The sequence below is a fragment of the Chiloscyllium plagiosum genome, unplaced genomic scaffold (assembly GCF_037043375.1).
Source record: "Chiloscyllium plagiosum isolate Xiang-an unplaced genomic scaffold, Cpla_swu_hap1 HiC_scaffold_19, whole genome shotgun sequence".
In the NCBI taxonomy this organism is placed as follows: Eukaryota; Metazoa; Chordata; class Chondrichthyes; order Orectolobiformes; family Hemiscylliidae; genus Chiloscyllium; species Chiloscyllium plagiosum.
Window position 1 is genome coordinate 72,693,610 of NW_028270157.1, and position 23,811 is coordinate 72,717,420.

The 23,811-nt window shown below is 41.2% G+C and overlaps 1 protein-coding gene across 1 annotated transcript in view; it reads right to left on the bottom strand.

Annotated features, from left to right (window-relative positions):
• The window catches only part of kdm5a (lysine demethylase 5A), a 209,557-nt gene that overhangs the window by 53,244 nt on the left and 132,502 nt on the right, over positions 1-23,811 (bottom strand). Inside the window, exons 19-20 of the mRNA XM_043708905.2 lie at positions 8,777-9,132; positions 7,231-7,369 (exon numbers count right to left, since the gene is read on the bottom strand). Coding sequence (XP_043564840.1) covers positions 7,231-7,369; positions 8,777-9,132 — 495 coding nt within the window. The remainder of the gene's footprint in view (positions 1-7,230; positions 7,370-8,776; positions 9,133-23,811) is intronic.

The window sequence follows — 23,811 nt, forward strand, 5'->3', positions numbered from 1 at the left end:
ATGCAACAATACATCCTAAAATAAACCTAAGAAACAGAGTTGGGCAATTATGGGAATAAGTTATGGTCAGCTGAGGAGAATGGGAATCGTCTGTGCTGCTAACACCATTCACGACAAAGCAGCACACTTGATTTGCATCAAGCATTCACTGCTTTCACTACCATTGCATGGTTGCAGCATCACGTACCATCTGGAAAATACACTGTAGAAAGTCAGGGAAGGACTCCTTCAACAGCACCTTCCATTTCCAACAACCATCTCCATCGAGAAGGACAAGGGAATAGATACATAGGAACACTACCAACCACAAGCTCTCCTCGAAGCCAAGCACTATCCGGTCTTGGAAATCAGAGTCATTGCATTAATATTTCTTGAATCTTCTCCCTAACAGTAGTGTGGGTGTTCCTAAAGCAAATGGACTACAGTAGCTTAAGGTGGCAGCACCACCAAACAATTGGGGTTGAGCAACAAATGCTGGCTCCATATAGCCTGAATGAATAAACCAACAAGAAAAATTCCTCCCTTAGCAATCCAGTTAAAATTCTTTCTATTGCAAAGATCACAAAAAACTTAATTGAAGAAACCTGGCTCAGTTTGTGCCATGCAACAAATATGCTTTTCAGATTTACAGGTCATTCTGTTTCAATGCTCGTTTTGTCAATGTGAATGCACTGCAACACTATTGATGAATAGGGGACGCTGTTTCTACAGCACTAACTTTTAAAATGTGTGTTGGCTGTAATGCGATCACAGCGCCAACACTTTAAACATGGTTTTAAAGCACGATTTTACATTAATGTGGGACTGTACAAGAATGCCACCGTGTTATAGAAGAACTGACTATATTCGGTAATGATTTAGATTCCTTAAAATGGGAGGGGTAAGAATGAAGCCTGTGATTATTATACTATACAGTCAACTATCAGGAACTATTGAGAATACAGCAAACGTTTTAACTAATTGGCACCTATGGAGCAGGAGTGCACCAGTTGATCAAATATTCCAGTTGAACAAGATGCCCACATAATAAGAACAATACAGCACAGAAACAGACCATTCAGCCCTCTAAGCCCTTGCCACCATATTTTGCCCTTCCATACTAAAACTGTCTTAATTTACACAATCTATATCCCACTATTCCCTTCCTATTCATGTATTTGTCCAGTTGCTTCTTGAATGCTGCTATTGTGTCTGCTTCCACCACCTCCTCTGGCGATGCATTCCAGGTCCTGACCATCCTTTGTGCGAAAAACTTTTAAACATCTTTGTGAGTGGTAGATCATGACTCTCAAATTTTTCCCAAGTACTTTGAGGGCAAGGCAGTGGACGTAGTCTATATGGATTTCACTAAGGCCTTTGATAAGGTTCCACATGTAGACTGCTCTGCAGTGTTAGATTGCATGGAATTCAGGACTATCTAGCAAACTGAATACAAAATTGGCTTGATGGGTACGAAGCAGAGGGTAATAGTGGAAGGACGCTTGTTGGACTGGAGGCCTGAGACTACTGGAGTGTCTCAGGGGTCAGTGCCAGGCCCATTACTAAGAGAAAGTGAGGACTACAGATGCTGGAAATCAGAGTCGAAGAGAGTGGCGATTCTCCTGCTCCTCAGATGCTGCCTAACTGGCTGTGCTTTTCCAGCACCACACTCTTCAATGCTGGGCCCATTACTGTCTGTTATCAAAATCAGTGATTTGGATAAGAATGTAAAAGGCACAATTAGTAAGTTTGCTGATGACACTAAAATAGGCGGCATCGTGGACAGTGAGGAAGGTTAACAGAAATAGCAGTAGGAACTTGATCAGCTGGAGAAGTGGGCTGAGGAATGACAAATGGAGTTTAATAAAGATAAGTGCAAGGTATTGTATTTTGGAAAGTCAAATCAAGGTAGAAGTTTCATGGTCAATGGTAGGACCCTAAAGAGAGTAGTGGAACAGAGGAACCTTGGAGTTCAGGTGCATGGTTCTCTGAAAGTGAAGTGATGGTAGACAGGGCAGTGAAGGCAGCTTTTGGGACACTGGCCTTCATCAGTCAGGCCATTGAGTATAGAAGTTAGGAAGTTAAGTTGCAGTTCTACAAGACATTGGTGAGGCTGCACCTGGAGTACTGTGCTCAGATTTAGTCACCTTGCTATAGGAAGGATGATATTAAACTGCAAAGTGTGCAGAAGAAATTTAAAAGGCTGTTGCCTGGACTCAATGGTCTGAGTTACATGTATATGGAGTGGTTGGACAAGATAGGATCTTTTTCCTTAGAGCACAGGAGATTCATGAGGGATCTTATAGAGGTGTATATGATCATGAGAGACATGGATAGGATGAATGCACTCAGTCTTTTTCCTAGAGTTGGGGAATCGAGGACTCAAGGGCATCAGTTTATGGTTTGAGGGGAAAGAATAAAAGGGCACCTGAAGGGAAACTTTTTACACAGAGCATATGGAATGAGCTGCCAGCGGAAGTGGTTGAGGCTGGTACATTAACAACATTTAAAAGGCATCTGGACAAATATATGAATAGGAATGGACTAAAATGATACGGGCCAAGTGCAGGGAAATGGGGTTCGAGTGGATAGACATTTTGGTTGGCATGGTCCAGTTTGGGCCAAAGGACCTGTCTCCATGCTGTAGGATTCTGTGACTCCCTTTTAAACTTCCTCTACACACCTTGAACCTGTATACTCTAGTAATTGACACCTTCACCCTGGGATACTTTCCATTCTATACATGACATGCACAATCTTATAAACTTCTACCAGTTCGCCCCTCAACCTCCTGCACTCAGCAAAAACAAGCCCAGTCTATCCAACCTTTCCCATACCAGGCAACGTCTTGGGAAACCGTTTTTGTACACTCTCCAAAGCACCCACATCCTTCTGGTAGTGTGGTGACCAGAACCATATGTAATTTTCCACGTGTAGCCTAACTAAAGTTCTATAAAGCTGCAGCATAACTTGTCTATCCTTATATTCAATGCCCATTCCAATGAAGGCAAGCATATCATATGCATTTTTTATTACCTTATCTAGCTGCGCTGCCACCTTCGGTGACCTGTACACCCAGATCGCTCTGCATATCAATAGTCCTAAGGGTTTTGCCATTCACTGCATAATTTCCACCTGTACTTGACCTTCAAAATGCATCACCTAACATTTGTCCGGATTAAACTCTATCTGCCATTTTTCTGCCCATGCCTCCAAATGATCTATATCCTGCTGCATCTTCTGACAATTCTCCTCACTATCCACAACTCAAACAAACTTTATAACGTCTGTAAACTTTCTAACTGCATTTCCAGCTACATTTTCCTCCTAATTATTTATGTAGGCTAGACAGCAGAGGTGTGATCCCTTTGTACAGCTGCAGCATAACCTCCTGGTTCTGGAACTCAATCCCTCTATTAATAAAGGCCAAAACACTGTATGCCTTCTTAACAACCCTGTCAATTTGGGTGGAAACTTTCAGGGATCTGTGTACATGGACACCGAGATCTCTCTGCTCATCTGCACTCCCAAGAATCTTACCATTAGCCCATACTTTGCATTCCGATTACTCTGTCCGAAGTGTATCACCTCACACTTGTCCACATTAAATTCCATTTGCCACCTCTCAGCCCAGCTCTGCATCCTATGTCTCTCTGCAACCTATTACATCCTTCGTCACTATCCACAACTTCAACGACCTTAGTGTCGTCTGCAAATTTACTAACCCACCCTTCTAAGCCCTCATCCAGGTCATTTATAAAAATGACGAACAGCAGCGGACCCAACACCGACTCTTGCGGTACGCCGCATGAAACTGGACACCAAGATGAACACGTTCCATCAACTACAACCCTCTGTTTTCTTTAAGCAAGCCAATTACTGATCCAAACTGCTATGTCTCCCACAATCCCATTCCTCTGCATTTTGTATAATAGCCTACTGTGGGGAACCTTATCGAACGCCTTGCTGAAATCCATATATACCACATCAACCGGTTTACTCTCATCTACCTGTTTGGTCACTTTGTCAAAAAACTCAATAAGATTCATTAGGCATGACCTACCCTTCACAAAACTATGCTGACTGTCCCTGATCAGATTATTCTTTTCGAGATGGTTATAAATCCTATCTCTTATAACCTTTTCCAACACTTTACCAACAACTGAAATGAGACTCACTGGTCTCTAATTACCAGGGTTGTCTCTACTACCCTTTTTGAACAAGGGAACCACATCTGCTATCCTCCAGTCCTCAGGCACTATTCCTGTAGACCATGATGATTTGAAGATCAATGCCAAAGGCTCAGCAATCTCTTCTCTTGCTTCCCAGAGTATCCTAGGATAGATCCCATCCGGCCCAGGGGACTTGTCTATTTTCACACTCTGCAGTATTTCTAATACCTCTTTCCTTGTGAACCTCAAATCTCTTCTAGTTTAGATGCAAGTATCTCTGTATCTTCCTCGCCAACATTTTCATTTTCTATAGTGATCACTGTCGAAAAATATTTATTTAGTGCTTCCCCTATCTCCTCTGACTCCACACACAACTTCCCACTATCATCCTTGATTGGCCCTAATTTAACTCTCGTCATTCTTTTATTCCTGATGTACCTATGGAAAGCCTTAGGGTTAACCCTGATCCTATCGGCCAACAACTTCTCATGTCCCCTCCTGGCTCTTCTGAGCTCTCTTTTTAGGTCTTTCCTGACTTCCTTGTAACCCTCAAGCGCCCTAACTGAGTTTTCACATTTTGTCCTAACATAAGCCTTCTTCTTGACCAGGGATTCCACTTCCTTAGTAAACCACGGCTCACGCGTTCTATATCTTCTCCCTGCCTGACCGGTATATACTTTTCTAGGACACGCAGGAGCTTTTCCTTGAATAAGCTCCACAGTTTTAATGTGCTCATCCCCTGCAGTTTCCTTCCCCATTTTACACTTCCTAAATCTTTCCTAATTGCATCGTAATTTCCCTTCCCCCCCCAGCTGTAACTCTTGCTTGGTGGAGTACACCTATCCCTTTCCATCACTAAAGTAAACCTGACAGAATTGTGATCGCTGTCGCCAAAGTGCTCACCTACTTCCAAATCTAACACCTGGCCAGGCTCGTTACCCAGTACTAAATCTAAAGTGGCTTCACCCCTTGTCGGCCTGTCTACATATGTGTCAGGAAGCCCTCCTGCACACACTGGACAAAAACAGATCCATCTATAGTACTCGTACTGTAGTGATCCCAGTCAATATTTGGATAGTTGAAGTCCCCCATGACAACTACCCTGTCTCTCTCACTCCTATCGAGAATCATCTTTGCTATCCCTTCCTCTACATCTCTGGGACTATTCAGAGGCCTATAGAAAACTCCCAGCATGGTGACTTCTTTCCTGTTTCTAACCTCAGCCCATACTATCTCAGTTAACGAGTCCCCAAACATCCTTTCTACAACTGTAATATTGTCCCTGATCAACAATGCCACACCTCCCCCTCTTCTGGTAAATCTTCTCTGATCTCCCCGAGTTGTCTTTTTTTAAAAACTGCAAATATGTTTCACATGAATAGGTACCTTTGATATAGAGTGCTTTTTAATTTCTTTGAGAGCAAGATGTAAATGAGCAGTTAGCCCTCTGGCTCTGCAGCAGTTGGTTTCTTTCTAATTTACAAAATACTGGCTTTACATATCCCTCCATGACACATTAAATTCTTATAATTTGATCAGTTTCCAGGTGTCCTTATGGTATCCTGGGCAAAATGTAAATGAATTAGTTAAATTCAAATTGTTGTCAAAACAACAAAAACTCAGGTATCCATTTAACAGCCAAATGTTACATTTGGAACAGCCCATCCTTTAGCTGGCAGTTGTGGCTGTACTTTAAATTATGAAAAGCACTTTCCATCTTAAAGTGAACATATATGCTTTTGACATTGTAACAATACCATGTGACTTCATCTTTTGTACCAGTCTGCCACAAAGGACCTTGTCTCAGGCATTACTGGAGTCCAAGTGGACAACATCAAGCGGCTTTCCCTTATCATCTTCGTAGCCTCCTCAAAAATCTCAATCATGTTCGTGAGGCATGACCTCCTGTGCACAAAACCATGCTATCGTTAATATGTCCATTTGCTTCGAAATGCGTATAGATTTTGTCCCTGAGAATCTTTTCCAATCATTTCCTGAACACCAACATGAGACTCTCAGAATTATCCCAGCTACCATTCTTAAACATTGCAAAAACACACACTAAAGTAATAGAAACATGATGCAGGGATGTACACACTATTATACTTCATTCCCAGCATAAATCACTTCAATAATAATGCAACTTTGCCTTAAATAAACTTTGCCAGCAGAGAGTCAACTCACTCATACCCTCAACTGACTATATTGCAGAGATCACAATAATACAGTAAACCTCCAGTATTTGAGGTCAACAAACCTCTGTTAATTTGGAATCAACAAACACATGGACTTGGATCCCATTTACCACTCCCTGAGAAAAAGAACAAGAAATGACTACCCAAGGAAATGACATCACCACAGAAAATAATGTCACCAACCCAAGGAAACCTAAACAAATAAAAAGCGGGCCATACCACCAGTGCTTCATCCAGAGGCTCACTGTTGATGTTACCTAGGATGGTGACAAAACATCTGAAAACGAACCTTCCAGCTCAGTGAGCCAACCCACATCCACAATCTCAACCCGAGCTATAAATCTTTTCAAAACTCACGAGTATTTGAGGTGTATAATTTTTGCCAGTTCATCAACAGTGCTGGTTTACAAAGTTCCAATTAAAACAAAGTCTGGTGTATACCGAACTACCATTTAACTTTATAATGACATTTCATGTATAATTTGTGACTACCTGCCATGCACAAGTGTAAAACGTGACAGCAGCTTCACTTCATCAAGCATCTCTCAGTTTGGCAATGAAATAACTAATTTTGATTTGCCAAACAAGGTGAATTCAAGCCTGGGTAAATCAGGACCTGAAATGGAAAACAGCACAAAAACAACTGCTACTTCAAAAAGTATGGTAAAAGCAGCAAATTAAATTCAGTCATTTGGCTTAAGGAACAATTCAGCAACAGGTGACGAAGACGGCTGAGCACCAAATCCACTATCTGCATTTATAGACATGGAACTTTGGTTGAATCAGAAAATCAAAGGATAGTCGTTAGAAATGAAGTGAAAGCTTTTCGACTTAAAATATCACTTTTCTCTATTTACTGAATAGTTTAAATGCTTCAAACTTGCCTGAATAGCTTCCACTTTGGCCATCCAGTCTTTGGCTTTTTGCAACGCTTCCTTAAGCACCAGCACATTAGGTAAGTACGCAGGAATATTCTTTGCCTCATTTACAATGCCTTCCAGAGTTGCCATGCCATGCCTTGGCCTGCAAGAACAAAAGGGCCATTATCACCATAATAAAGACAAAGTCATCCACAAACACAAACTCAAACCTTAAATTCTCAAACCCAAAACCTACCCAGATTTTCTCCCAAATGCAAATGTGATCCTATGCTATTGACAAATTTGGAAATGTGGTATTTTATCCAAAGTAATTAATACATCTGGTGAATACTAGTGTCCTCAACTTATAGAAATGTGATTGCTGGTGTCCTATCAGTTTCAGGACCTATTATTGCTTCTGCTCAGCCAACTCAAGGTCAACAATTTGGTCTCAATTCCTTGAGCTTCATCAAACAGCTGTTGTGACCAAACCCAGCCTTAAATGTCAAACCCAACACACAAAATTGGACATGATGAGATCATTGACCCTGCATATTCAAGCCCCAGATTTAAAGGAAAATTGTGAAATAACAAGATTCCTTAACTGCCTTGAAATTTTGGACTCTCCTCTGCAAGATACTGAATTTACACTTTGGCTTGGATCTGTCAAGGAGTAAGTGTCATGATCAGATTGCTGTTACACCCGAACACTCACCCGACTGATACTGCTCAGCAGTTTTTGCCAGACTTCCAATCCAAATTTTACAGAAATTTGAAATTCAGTGTTCAGAAAGTCCCACAGTCACAATACAGCAAACTCAAAAGAAAGGTCAGACACACCGCTTTTACAGCAACAGCTGCCAGATGACAAATTTCACTACCCAGTATGAATGGGTGAGTGAAAGGGGCAGATGAATGAATTGTGGGAATCAGGTCAGGTTGGAATGGATTTCAGGGGGTGGTTGTGCAGAAAGTCAGTAAGGGGAGGGAACAGACTGAGGGTGAAGTGGGTGGTGTGGAGGTTCAGGGGAAACTGGGTGGTCAGTAAGAGTGATTGCAAGGAGTCACTTCTGTTCAGGAGTTAAACTAGGTCCTTATCATTTAACCTTTGCTGGAAATATATCCAGATAAGTAAACTGGAACTGTCAGAGATTTTATGGAATGTACAGGGAGCATGGGAATTGCATGTCAAAGTTTGAATTTCCACAGCAATCCCCATAAAGGTAAATGCATTGGGATTCAGTGGGGTCCTGTCAGGCGCACCCAGTCGTACAAACACAGGCTGATGATGCGGACATCAGAATATTTGGGAGATTAGAAAACAACTGATTATCTGAACAAGACGGGTGGGGAATATTTTGTTCGGATAATGGATAACGTTTTTACAAGACCTTGAGATCTTGTTTGGATAATCCGAAATTCGGATAATTGACGCTCGGATAACAGAGATCGTTTTGTATTTACAAATTATCCAAAAGAAATTAGCATTGAGAACAGCCCAGTTTGGATCATATTTACATTGCAGAAACATTTTCAGGTGTTAATTTGTCTGCACTATTGTTTACCGTACCTGGCTTGTAGACAAACCTTGGCCTTCTCTTCCCAACGTTCTGACACAGTCAATAGTTCCTGTAAATCAGCCATTGCTTTTTCCACTGCGCTATGTGGTGCCAGGCCAATCCCAGAATCTATGAGTTTCTTCATGGCATCTAGAGTGACTCTGACAGGGTCAGAGAGGGTGAAGTTCACTTCATCAAGCCAACGGGCCTGTTGGAGATGCTGCTTCAGCTTAGGCAGCTCCTGCAGCTCCACATCTAACCCGGAGCCAAGTTCTAGCAGCAGTTGTAACTTGGATGAGTTTGGAATTTCATCTGATAAAGCCTCCTTACCACGCTCATGGAACTCCTCCACACTTTCCAGTAACTCCTGGCATCAAATAGAAAAGAGACATCTCTTTATGCTTGATTTGTTTGAAGATCTTCAGCAATTTAGTTTTCACCTTCAGATTATGAGCCAATATGTGCATGAACAGCCAGTCTACATATTAGTGAAGAATCACTTTCATTGCCACTTTAAAGCAGTTGATCAGCTGGCTCAACTGCAACTTCCTGCATTCACTCAATGCTATCTTCTTTGGATAATGTTTGTTCCTGAAACTCTTAAATAAACTGATACTTCAGCTCACTTACTCCTCAACATATGTTCCTTAAGGTGAGTCTTCAATAGCTTTATGTTTCTGGAGCTTTTGTCTAAAAGAGCTCAAGATTTTTCCTAGTTTTGATTGCTTCGGCAGCTGATAATATTCACAACATGCCTGCTGTTATAGCCTTTTTTTCTCTAAATGTACTGTACACTGTGTGCTGTCATCTGGATGATTCTGACTTAATGTTACTGGGGTTCCACCTCTAGGCAACAGTCTTTTCTTCTCTCTTCAACCTTTCTCAAATTCACTGAGCTATTTATATCACTGGTTTTAAAAGCCACATTTAAACATGCATAAACCAATCTGCAGACAACCATCATCACTCTCAGAACAAATCTAAAAAATCTAAGTAAATATTATGGGTCTCCCTGAACACATACTGAGACAAAATGTACTTTTAAGAATGATTTGTTCGGTCCTGTTTCTCTTGAAAGCAAGTATTGTAAACCTGGTACTGAGCTGTCTGCTCCATGCAAAATAGTGTAGATAGTTTTTTTTAAGACAAAAGAAGAATGAGAGAGTGGAGTCATGCTCACGCAGACCCAAGATTTCCAGATTTTGTTTTTAGTTAGTGAAGCTGGGATTTTGGAGGAGGTTTGAACTTTTGTACTCTGGTGCTACAAAAGCTGAGTTCCAACTTTGCTGTTAAAGTCACGTTTTTAGTTTTATCTTTTCTCTTGGTCTGGAAATAGCAAGTGAGGCAAATCTACTTTGTTGAATTTGCCTTTGCCAGGATGTTTATAGGATGCTGCTACATTGGAACAGTTAATAAACATTAGTTCGTTAAATTATGTTTTTTGTCAAGTATTTTAACTGTGTTATAGTAAAGCTTTTTAAAAAAACTTTGTATTTTAACTGTAGACTAAGAATAAAGTGTGCTTTGCTTAAAATTAATCAAAATGCATCTGGAATGAAATGCCTTACACTTACCTTTAAATAAGAAAAGGTTAGGGTCGAGGTTATCTCCTTGATATATGTTGTGGGGTTTGGTCTGATCCATAATACAATATAACAGAATCAACAAAAAATCCAAGCCATACAACATTTCCCCACTTTAGAACCCAAATTTCTAAAGAATAGTATTACCAACTTTCATCTCATTCAATTTACAAAGCCACAAAAACAACATCACCTGCTACATTCAAACATCCTTGTAGATGAATGCTTAGATACTTCTGTTCCTGCATACTCTTTAAAACTGTAAAATCAAGTCCATACTGCCTCTCCATGTATTTTTTCCCCCAAAATACATCACTTCTTACTTATAAAATAGCAATGAATTCCATTGGTAACTTTACCCATTCTGCTAATCCATTTGTGCCCTGTCACAATCATAAAATAGAATAATTTTACAGAATAAGAGGAGGTTATTCAGCCTACTAGTTCCCAAAAAAATTACCCAGCTAGACCCATTTTCCACCCCATTGCTCTCTAAATTCATCACTTTCAAGTGGTATCATCTTCCCAGTCTGCCACACCTGGATAGTGTAAACAAATTTTGAAAATTTATCTATTTCATAACATCAATGCTTTAAGCTCTCAACATCTTTCCCCCTAATTGAGGCAATCCTTTGTACCCCCATACTCCATTCGCTGAGTAAACAAAGTACTGTTTTATCTTCTATTGGATTTCATGTAACTATTTTGGATTGAAAGCCTGCAGTTACACTTTTTACCCAGAACAGGAATTATTCTCCCTGCATTTATTCCATGAAAATGTATGGACCTCTGAGGTCAACTCTTAGCTGTTTGTTGTAAAGAAAACAGATTGTCTTCCAGTTTGGCCTTTCTTGATTTGTACATCCACACATTTCTGAGATCATCCTTGTAAATCTCTCTGGTCCCTTTATATTTCATCTATAACCTTTTTAATAATACGGCAAACAGAATAATCAGAAAACTTGAGGAGTAGTCTAAGGTTCAATATAGGTTTAGCATAACTACTTTAAAACTCATCTTCTTTTAGAAATAAAGCCAAGGGCTTCCACAGTTTTATGTTAAATAGCCTTACTCAACTGTTGTGTATCTTTTAGGGATTGGTGCATTAGTTCCCTGACATCACTTTTTTCTCTACATTACCTAGTCTACCACTTTCCTAGTCTTATTTCTTCTATCAATATATATTACCTTATGTTTGCTCATGTTAATCTTCAGATACCATTTCATAGAATCCGTACAGTTGAGAATAGGTCCTTTGGCCCACAGCCATAAACATACTATCTACACGAGTCTCACTCTCCCACACTTGGTCTCTAGCCTTCAATGTTATAGTTCTTCAAGAGCTCATCCAAGTACCTTTTAAAAGTTTGAGGTTTGTCACCTCAACTACCTTCCCAAACATTGTATTCCTGACATCCACCACTTATTTTTCCATTCTAGAAGTTTATTAATATTCTCCTTTATATGATGCTGCCAACTATCTATAAACTTAGAAAACACGAGCACAAGTAGGCCATTCAGTCCTGCTCTGCCATTCATTATGATCATGTCTGATCAACCAAGTCATTAGCCTGTTTGCCCTTTTCCTCCACAGCCTTTGATCTCTTTGACCCCAAGAGCTACATCTAATTCTTTCTTAAAACAAAATGTTTGATCTCAAATGCCTTCTGTGGTAGCAAATTCCACAGGCTCACCACTCTCTAGTTGAAGTTTCTCCTCATCGAATTGGCCTTAGACCTAGTTCTAGATTCCCTGAACACCAACCCTATCTGGTCACGTTAGAATTGTGTTTCTATGAGAGCCCCTCCCCCGCATTCTTCTGAATTCCAGTAAATATATTATGAACTGATTTAATCCCTTTTCAGAAGTCAAGTGTGTCATTCCAGGAATCAGTCCAGGAAACCTCTGCTGCACTCTCTTGAAAGTAAGAATATTCTTCCTCAGACTAGGAAGCCAAGACTGCACACATTAAGGCCCTGGATTATTGCAGCAGGACATCCTGTACTAAAATCATTTAGTTATGATGGTCAAATTTGTTTCTTGACTGCTGATTGCACCATAAACCAAATCATCTGCCGACATTTCCGCCACCTCCAAAAAGACCCCACCACCAGGGATATATTTCCCTCCCCACCCCTCTCCGCCTTCCGCAAAGACCGTTCCCTCCGTGACTACCTGGTCAGGTCCATGCCCCCCCCCTACAATCCACCCTCCCATCCTGGCATCTTTCCCTGCCACCGCAGGAACTGCAAAACCTGCACCCACACCTCCTCCCTCACCTCCATCCAAGGCCCTAAAGGAGCCTTCCACATCCATCAAAGTTTTACCTGCACATCCACTAATATCATTTATTATATCCGTTGCTCCCGATGCGGTCTCCTCTACATTGGGGAGACTCTACACCTCCTAGCAGAGCGCTTTAGGGAACATCTCCGGGACAGCCGCACCAATCAATCATACCGCCCTGTGCCCCAACTTTTCAACTCCCCTCCCACTCTGCCAAGGACATGGGGGTCCTGGGTCTCCTTCACCGCTGCTCCCTCACCACCAGACGCCTGGAGGAAGAACGCCTCATCTTCCGCCTCGGAACACTTCAACCCCAGGGCATCAATGTGGACTTCAACAGTTTCCTCATTTCCCCTTCCCCCACTTCACCCTAGTTCCAAACTTCCAGCTCAGCACTGTCCCCATGACTTGTCCTACCTGCCTATCTTCTTTTCGACCTATCCACTCCATCCTCCCCCCCCCGTCCCCGACCTATCACCTTCATCCCCTCCCCCACTCACCCATTGTACTCTATGCTACTTTCTCCCCACCCCCACCCTCTCTTGCTTATCTCTCCACGCTTCAGGCTCACTGCCTTTATTCCTGATGAAGGGCTTTTGCCCGAAACATCAATTTTACTGCTAAACCTCGGATGCTGCCTGAACTGCTGTGCTCTTCCAGTACCACTAATCCAAAATCTGGTTTCCAGCATCTGCAGTCATTGTTTTTACCATGCACACTTACTTTCAGTGACTGGTTTATGTGCAAATCCAGATATCAATTCACATTCCCCTTTCTCAATTTATAGCCAGATAATAATCCCCCCATGATTGCCTACAAAGAAGATAACCCCACATTTATCCGGCATTATGTGGCATCCATCATGCATTTGCTCAATCACTCAGCTCTTCCAAATCACACTGAAAAATCTCTGATCATCACAGCCACTCTCCCAACCAACTTTGTGCTGTCAGCAAACTGGAGATATTACACTTAATTTCCTCATCCAAACCATTAATATATAGTGCAACTAGTTGGGGGTCCAAGCATTGAATCCTGTGGTGCCCCGCTCCGTCACTGGCTGCCATTCGGAAAAGACACATTTTTTCCTAGTTTTGTTTCCTGTCTGCCAATTCATTTTCTATCTCAATGCATTACCCCCAATCCCATGTGCTTTACTTTCACATGTTAATCTCCAATGTGGGATTTTGGAGAAAGTCTTCTCGAAGTCCAAACAAACCACATCCACTGGCACCCCTCAGCAACTTTGCTAGTTACATCCTTCAAGAATTCCAGTACATTTGTGAAGCGTGACTTGCCTTTTGTAGATGCATGTCGATTTTCTGTCCGGTCCTGCCACTGTTTTCCAGTGCTCAGTTGTTAAATCTTTTGTAACGCACTCTAGTATTTTCACCACTACTGGAGTCAGGCTGACTCATCCATAATTCCCAAGTTTCTCTCTGCCTCTCTTTTACAAGAGAGGAGCAATGTCAGCTACCCTCTTGTTCCAGAGTCTAAAGAATCTTTGAATATGACCAATGCATTCACTGTTCCTGGGGCTACTTTAGATAGACAGATAGAAATCCATTGTTACTTGTATTTGTGAAAACATAGTCAATTGTCTATGAGTTACCACAAAACAACACCATTTAAATTACATAAATTATATATGAAATAATGAGAAAGTTAAGACAAATGTAATTTTTTGTTCATTCCACAGCCTCTTGGTTTCACCAGGGCCTACCTAACTGTCGAGGGCCTCTCAAAACTGAGAAGAACTGAGAGCCTATAGAGGACCAGGCCCTATCGAAACTGCAGAGGACCCAGTTGTCAAAACTAACGAGGACTGGGGGTCTGTCAAAACCTTCCTCTGGGACAAAGATTATTAGGCCCTGGGCTTTATCAGCCTTCAATGCCATCAAATTTCCCACCATTTTCCTACTGTTTTCCTTCAGCTCCTCTCTCACAAAAGCCTGCTTGCACCAACATTTCCCACATATTATGTGTCCCCTCCTCCGCCAAAATAACCAAAAAAAGATGGTCAGCCACTTCCTTGCTCCCCATTGCAAATTCCCATAATTCTGACATGTAATGGACCTCCCTTTGTCTTAACAGCAATCATCTTCTTTTCACATACATATAAAACCTTTTACAGTCAGTTTTGCAGTTCCTTGCCAGCTTACTTGTACTTAGTTTCCCCCCTCAATCAATCCTGCTGACCCCCTTCTAAACTGCTCACACTCCTCAGGTCTGTTGTTTTCTGGCCAATTTGTCTTGTTCTTGGATCCAAATCTCTCCCTAATTTCCTCTGTAAGCCATGATTTGGCCACCTTTCCCATTTTATGTTTGCACCAAAAAGAATGAACAATTTTTGCAGTTCACTCATCTGCTCTTGAAATGTTTACCATTGCCTTTCCTATCATCCCTTTTAGTTACACCCCCAAATCTATCGTAACCAACTTATTGGTCCAGAAATCATCACATGTGCTCTCCAGGAATCTTTCCACAGTATTGTTACTGATTTGGTTTCTCCACTCTATATGCAGATAAGTAACCCATACTGACACATGCTCCTTTATGGCATGCACTAATTTCATGCTTCATGTAATTCCCAAGATCACATCTACAATTTGGGTGTGAAAACAACAGACCTGGATAGTATGTTGCTTCCTTGTTACCAGGATTAAGGTAAAGATTTGAAGCGTATTGTTAAAAAGGGGAGAGTGAGAAACTGGAAGTTATTGTACACGTTGGTAGGAATGAAGCAGTTCGGGGCAAGATTAAAGTTTGACGTAGTCAATATAAGAAGTTAGGAAGAAGATTTATAACAAAAAGAACCTCAAAAGTAGTCATCGCTGATTTATTCCCAGAGCCATGCTCAAATGAGGGAAAGAATAAAAGGAAAAAAGGAGACAAATCAATGGCTGAAGAGGTGGTGTAATGTACAGGGATTCAGATTCTTGGATCATTGGGATCGCTCCTGGGGCAGAAAAGACCCGTTCAAAAGGTTTGACCTGTACTGGCCATGGACCAATATCATAGTGCGAAGATTTGGTAATTCTATGAAGGGAGATCATAGACTATCGGGGTAGGGGGAGGGGGGTGGGGGAATCCTACTTGGCACAGAAAAAGAAAAATAGATGAGGACTGTTTTGAATCCGAAAAGAACAAGTTAATTAGAAAAGACAGATAGACCGAGTAAGAGAACTAACTCTAATTGCACTTATTTCAAAGCAAGGGGCCTTTACAGGTAAGAATGAAGAACTCAGGGCATATTTGGGAACATGGGATTGGGATGCCATAACTAGTACAGAAACTTGGCTGAGGGATGGCAGGATTAGCAGCTCCATGGTTTTTCAGATGTTATAGGAACAATAGAAAAACAGACAAGAGAGGGGAGTGGCATCTTTGATTAAGGAAAATATTACTGTTGTAACTAGAGAAGATATGTCTTAAAAATCTATCCTGTGAAAATATATGGGTTGAATTTAGAAATCCCAAAAAAGGAATGATCCCTTTGTGGGATGGTATTACAGACCTCCCAATAGTCAGAAGGAAAATGAAGAACAAATATGTAGCAAGGTCTCAAATGTAAGAAAGAAAATAAGATTATAATAGTGGGTGATTTTAATTTTCCAAACATTGATTAGAACTACAGTAGTGTTAAAGGTTTGGATGGTTAAATAGTTGTTCAATGTATTCAAGAAAATTTTCTGTATCAACATGTCGATGTTCCTACGAGAGAAGGAGCAAAACCTGCCCTGTCTTAATACCCAGGAGAAGGTCAAGTGACTGAAGTGATCGTAGAGGAACACTTTGGGTCTAGTGATCATAATTTTGTTTGTTTTAAAATAGTTACAGAAAAGGATAAAACCTTCCATAAAAGTTGAAGTTTTCATTGGAAAAAGGCAAATTTTATTGGGATGATACTGGAACGTTCAAATATTGTTTAGAGTATACTGTTTGAAGGTAAAGGGGAGGCTTTTCAAAAAGTGCGATAACGTGAGCTCAGAGCCATTATGTTCCTGCTAGAGTGAAAGGCAAGGCTGATAGAATTAGAGAACAATGGATGAATAAAGATATAGACGTTCTAGTCAAGAATAAAAAAGAAGCATGGTGGCTCAGTGGCTAGCACTGCTGTCTTACAGCTCCAGAGACCTGAGTTCGATTCCAGCCTTGGGTGATTGTCTGTGTGGAGTTTGCACATTCGCCCTGTGTCTGTGTGGGTTTCCGCCAGGTGCTCTGGTTTCCTCCCACAGTCCAAAGATGTGCAGGTTAGGTCGATTGGCCATGCTATATTGACCATAGTGTGCAGGCTAGGTGAGTTAGCCTGCACACAATGGTCAATATCAGCAGGGTTACAGGGTAGGAGGTAGGTCTGGGTGGGATGCTCTTCAGAGGTTTGGTGCGGACTCGATCAGTTGAACAGCCTACTTCCACACTGTAGGGATTCTAGAATGTTCAGATATAAACACCTGAGTTTAAATGAATCTCCTGAATAGTATAAAGAGTGTAGGGGCATTTTTAAGAGGCAGAGCAGGATGGCAAGGAGAGAATACAAGATAGTCTTGGAAAATAAAGTTAAGGATAATCCTTTAAATCCTTAAGAGATTCTACAAGTACATTAAGAACAAGACAGCAACGAGAGAGAGAGTTGGGCCCCCAAAGATCAACAAGGTCATGTTTGCTTTGTGGTGAGCAAGAAATTAAATGAATATTTCAGACAAGCTACAGAACTCAGGGAAATAAATATTGATGTTTTGAAAGCAGTTCTCATTTCAGAACAGCAAGTGCTGGTGGGTCTTAGAAAACATAAAAGGTGGAAAAATCTCCAGGACCTGATCTAATGCATCCCAAGATTTTGTCAGAAGTTAGGAAGGAAATTGTGGGGCCCTTTGCAGGAGTATTTATATTATCTATAAATATGGTGAGGTGCCGAATGACTGGAGAGAGGGTAATGTCATGCCTTTGTTTAAGAAGGAATGCAAGGAGAAGCCCGGAAACTATAGACCTGTGAGGTGGTGGTGGTGGGTAAGTTGAAAGTGATTCTGAAAGACAGGATTTATGCGCACTCGGAGAAGCAAGGAATGCTTAGGGATAGTCAGCATGGTTTTGTACGAGGGAAATCATGTCTCACAAACTTGATTGAGTTTGTTGTGGAAGTAACCAAGTAGTTTGAGGAGGGCAGAGTGGTAGACATTGTTTACTTGGATTTTAGTAAAGCCTTTGACAAGGTTAAGCATGGTAGACTAATTAGGAATGTTAGATCACATTGGATTCGGGAATAGCTTGCCAATTGGATATACAATTGGTTTACAACAGCAGGAAATAGTGATGGAGAAGATGACTGGAGACCCATGACCAGCAGAGTTCCGGGATTGGTGCCAGGTCCACACTTGTTTGTCATTTACATAAATGATTCGGATGAGAACACAGAAAGCATTGTTATGAAGTTTGTGGATGACACCAAGGTTGATAGATAACCTTCTTCACTGTCCATTATACTAAGATTATAAAGAGAACTTGATCAGTTGGGTCAATGGACTGGCAGGTGGAGTTTAATTTGGGTAAATGAGAGGTATTGCATTTTGGTCATACAAATAAAGGCAAGACTTATATAATTAAAAGTAGGGCCTTGGTTAATATAGAACAGAGACAACTAGGGATTCAGGTACATAATTCTATCAAGTTTGCATCACATATAGTGCTTAAGGCAGCGGTTAGCATGCTTTTCTTCATTGCTCAGACCTTAAGTATAGGAGTTGGGACATTATGTTGGCCTCTTCTGGTGCACTGTCTCCAGTCCTGGTCTCCCTGTTAAAAGCTTATTATTAAGGTGGAGAGGCTTCAGAAAAGATTTGCCAGGATTGGAGTGTTCGATTTAGAAGGAGAGGCTGGATAGGTTGGAATTTTTTTCAATGGTGCATCGACGGTTGAGAAAAGATCTTATAGAGGTGTATAAAGTAAAGAGGGGTATAGTTCAGGTGAATGGCAAGTGTATTTTCCCTATGATGTGGGATTTCAAGATTGGGGGCATATTTTTAAGGTGACAGGAGAAAGGTTTATGAAAGACGAGGGGCAATTTGTTTTCTTTGAACATAGTGGTTTGTGTGTGGAATGAACTTTCAGAGGAAGAGGTGGATGTGGGTATAGATACAATGTTTAAAACATGAATAAGAAATGTTTGGAAGGATATGGGACAAGTGGGCAAGTGGGACTAGTTTGGTCTGAGATTATGATTGGCATGGACTGGTTTGACCAAAGATTCTATTTCCATGCTGTATGACTCTATAACTAAGCTCCCTAGCTGTCTTCGGTTTCTCTTCACCAGCATCCCATTTGGTATTGTCACCTCAGTTTCTAGGCTCATTGTATATTTTGGACACTTCTGTAGGTGGTTCCCTGGACAACATGTATGAGCTGAACCTTTTGCCCAATGTCTACACCCACATCAGTTGTCACCTTCATCATCCCTTGTTTATTGAGAAATTTCTCCTGTTTTTCAAAGTTGAACAAAGTGATGGCAAACAATACTTTCCTAACTTCCCTCCAAAACATGGATATTCAATTGTGCCAGTAAGTCCATGTGTAAACGTGTTGCCCTCAAGTTTAACATATCAACATAGACATCTTGATTGGTTTCTCTGCTCTTCATGATGAATGCCTTAAATATGAGGAACCATGCACTTGGCAAGACAGTTAATTCTAGGATAGTGTGACAAGGCTGCCTCACATGACTGATTCCCCATTTACCAATGTCCCTAAGGATCTGCCAGAGTGTTGTGGCCAGTGTTCTGATACAATTTTATCAGATATACCATACAAACTGAATATTTAAGTTCATTGCATCTGGAATGGACAAACTCAAGGTATCATTCAATTGCCTGGGGATTAGAAAGTTGAAGTAAGTAATCAAAGACGAGGGGAGATTTACTGAACGAACTGACTGACTGAACGAACATGCTGCAATCTTGGGGCAAAGGTGCAACAGAACCCCATGAGGTTTCCATGGTTTTCAGCAAGAATGTATCCAAGTCACTATCACACCAACACAACCCTTTGGTTGTGGGTTTTGATCCCTAGACAATAATTTCTTTTGGGAGAAAGTGAGGACTGCAGATGCTGGAGATCAGAGTCGAGTGTGTGTTGCTGGGAAAGCACAGCAGGTCAGGCAGCATCGGAGAAGCAGCGGAATCAATCTATCAGGCATAAGCCCTTCATCAGGAATCATTTCTCTTGTCAAGTGCTGTCTGCCTATATACCCCAGTTAATTGTGACTGCGTCCTGGTGAAGAATTTCAGGTATAACCACCTGCATTCCTTTGCGAATAACATCACTGAAATACATGGTTTGTTTGTGCAGAGCTAAAATCATCACAGTGCCTGACAATTATCATATTATATCAGGCCAGCCTCCTACACGAACTTTCTACAATACCTTCAAATGTAGATTTGCTATTCCACCCTTCCTTGAGACCATTATACTCATATTAACCAAAACTCATCAGTTTGACACTGGAGTGCATATACGTAGACATCCATGGTGTCTACTTGCAGGTCTAGCAAAATATCGGCACCTTTCTTCTGAATTTGGTGACTGATAAATGCGTCTGAAGTTACCATGTTGCTACCAATTTCTAACAAACCTCAAAGTTGCACCCTGTAGTTTTGTTAAAAGTCATTGCAACCTGAATGGTGTACACATCAGTGGCTTAATGCCAAGTTGTTTGTATTGATCTGTGGTTAGCTTCCACTTTGACTTGTTTTCCAAAGATGTACATGTAAAACATGGTGCTCAGTATTAGAGTAAATATCTCACATCGAAGCTTTGAATAATTGGGATTCCACTTGAAATAGATTTCTGAAGCTAAATGCAATTGGTTTTCCATCTTGCATAATATATGCACCCAACCCTCTTTTTTCTGAGATGTGGTAACCTGCATTGAGTCACAAAATTCCTACAGTATGGAAGCAGGCCATTTAGTTGAAACTTTATTGCTGGAACAGCACAGCAGGTCAGGCAGCATCCAGGGAACAGGAGATTCGACGTTTCGGGCACAGGCCCTTCTTCAGGAGGCCATTTAGCCCATCAGGTCCACACTGACCCTCTGAAGAGCATCCCACCCAGAACCATCTGCCTATCCTATTTGTGCAACCCTGCATTTCCCACAGCTAATCCACCTAGGCTGCACATCCCTGGACAACATGGGCAATTTAGCATGGCCAACTCACCTAAGCTGGATTGTGGAAGGAAACTGGAACACCCAGAGGAAACTCATGCAGATGCAGGGAGGATATGCAAACTCCACACAGACTGTCATGAAGTCATACAGCATGGAAACAAGGGAGTCACTAATTTTGCCTTTTTACCATTATTTCCCCCTTGTTCCTATATACTGCAGTTTTTCTACATTTGTATATTCTGCCCCTTCCTGTTCCACTGTGGGTATTGTTATCCAATCAGTTGCCCTGTAATTCTGCCATATCCTCTTGCTTTAAATCCATATTTCTTCTTGCTTAAACACTTTTCCCTCTTCTTAGTTCACAGGACTCAATACAGCCCTAGTTACTGAGTCACCAGGACGCTGGTCCCAGCACATCTCAAACTGAAGCATCCCACCACAACGGCTCCCTTCCACTCCCGTTGCAGTCCCCACTCCCATCCACACAAACTTTCAAGAACCTCATGACTGTTGGACAATTGCAGAGGTGAAGGCTCCTGAACTGCAAGCCCCTCATGTGTGCAGTCACACCATCCTCTTCCTCGTCATCAACAAATTTTGAATTAGTTAATCTAAAGAGTGTGACCACCCGTTGGAACAAAGATTCCAGATAATTTTTGCCTTTCCTGATGTTTCGCAATGCCTGCAGGTCAGGTTCCAGCTCCTCAACGCAGGTTTGAAGTTTCTTGGGCAGTAAACACTCACTACAGATGTGTGCATTTGTGATTACATTGGTCCAGCAGCTCCGACATGATGCAGCAGCAACATAGCATCTGTTCTGCCAACACTATTGTATATGGTTTAACTTATAAATTAATTGTTTTAGATTGTCTGGCCTTTACACTTCACTGTACTGGAATATTGTTTTTATTAACTAGAAAAAGAAAAGAATTAGTATCAACCCAATAGTTAAACATTTATTTTTAAGAACAGAACACTGGAGACCTAAATGCAAACTGAAGACCTGACTGTCACTTTAAAGACCAGAAATATTCAGCAATACCAGTTATCCTGATGAAGGGCTTTTGCCAGAAATGTCGATTTTCCTGCTTCTCTGAGGCTGTCTGACCTGCTGTGCTTTTCCAGCACCACACTCTTGACTCTGATCTCCAGCATCCGCAGTCCTCACTTTCACCTAATACCAGTTATCCATCAGATTCTTTTCTTGCATTCATGATATACTGTGGTCCATGAGGTCACTCACCTCTCAGTGCAGGTTAGCCTCACAATCTATGGCGTTCATCCTCTCCTACTCACCTTTTAGTCTGGAAAGGTTTACTTCTTGTAGTGAACCCTACTAAAAGCATTTCTGCCTCAACTTGCACTAAATTTCCACATTGAAACACTAGTAGTCAGTTAGTAATTCACTCAGACTTGGTCTCACATCTCTGAGGTCCTGCACTGCTGAAGTCCTATGCTAACTGTGCAGGGATCACACATCCCACTTGGCTTCTGAGTTTCTTTTAGCAGTGCCACTGTCAGTATTGAGACCACTCTTTTTCTGGCTGAAGTTCACATCTTTGCTATTCATCCCAATCTGTGCACATTTTGTTTTCGTGAAAACAGACCTGAAGATGAATCAGCATGCCCGCAGCTTTTCTGCCAACTTGAAACTGCAAGTGTAAACTTGACCAACTTGTTCCTCCCACTTAACACCAAATCGTTCCGACTATTCCAAAACACAAATGCTGAAAATGTGTTGCTGGAAAAGCGCAGCAGGTCAGGCAGCATCCAGGGAACAGGAGAATCGACGTTTCGGGCATAAGCCTGAAGAAGGGCTTATGCCCGAAACGTCGATTCTCCTGTTCCCTGGATGCTGCCTGACCTGCTGCGCTTTTCCAGCAACACATTTTCAGCTCTGATCTCCAGCATCTGCAGACCTTATTTTCTCCTCAAAACACAAGTGCTCAATTTTATTTTTGCAAAGAGGGCTTTGAACATATATTCGGCAGCTGCAGACAGCCCAGAGTGCACCAAACTCTTGTTTGTCGCTCCTCCTGTGGTCTTCATATGCACTATAACAATGTTACGTTTTAATTTTCTTATGCAAATTTCCTAAACTCTGAAACAGGTATTGTAAATACAAACAGGTTCGCGTTATTTGGAAGACTAAAACTCAAATAGACATTATAATAGAACAACAAACAGCTATAGCACCTGGGGATTCTAAATCCAAAATAAGCACTAACAGTAACACAGCCTGCCAGAACATCCTCATTCAACAATGATACATATATGCCATTTGCAAAGCCTTAATGCAACATTTCTACACCATCCTTTCATTATTAGATAGTTTGTGGATTACACCAATTCTATTTTTATAATGCTGACAGCTCCGTCCTTTTTTTTAACTGCTATTTTGTTTCTAAAATGTACAGCTACTGCACTTTTGCCAATATTTATCTAAATATATTATGCTGAATTTCTAAATTTTCCTGCAGCCCTGTCTCAGTAACTCGTACTATGTTTAGTTTTTCCCATTGATCAACAGCCTCCCTGCTTTATAAAGGCCACTCTGTGCATTGCTGTACAGACAATGTACCTAATTCTTAAGAGTTCTTGTCACTTTATTTAATTTGTTCAAGTGCGTACTGATTATTTTTTAAGATGTGCAGGAGCCGGTGTTGGACTGAGGTGGACAAAGTTAAAAATCACAACAACAGGCTATAGTCCTACAGGTTTATTTGGGAGCATGAGCTTTTAGAGCAACCACCTGATGAAGGAGCAGCGCTCCGAAAGCTAGTGCTTCCAAATAAACCTGCTGGACTATAACCTAGTGTGGGATTATTTTTAATTATAGAAAATAGTTTAATGGGTTAAGCTATAAATTTGAAATGAAACTCATTCTTTCACTTCTAGTTTAAACTACCTGCCCTAGTTTAGAAAGAAATACATGAAAACTCACCAAATCACCTTCCTGCTCACCTAATTAACGCATCAGCTATCAACGTCTCTTGCTCCCTCTCTCAGACCTTTC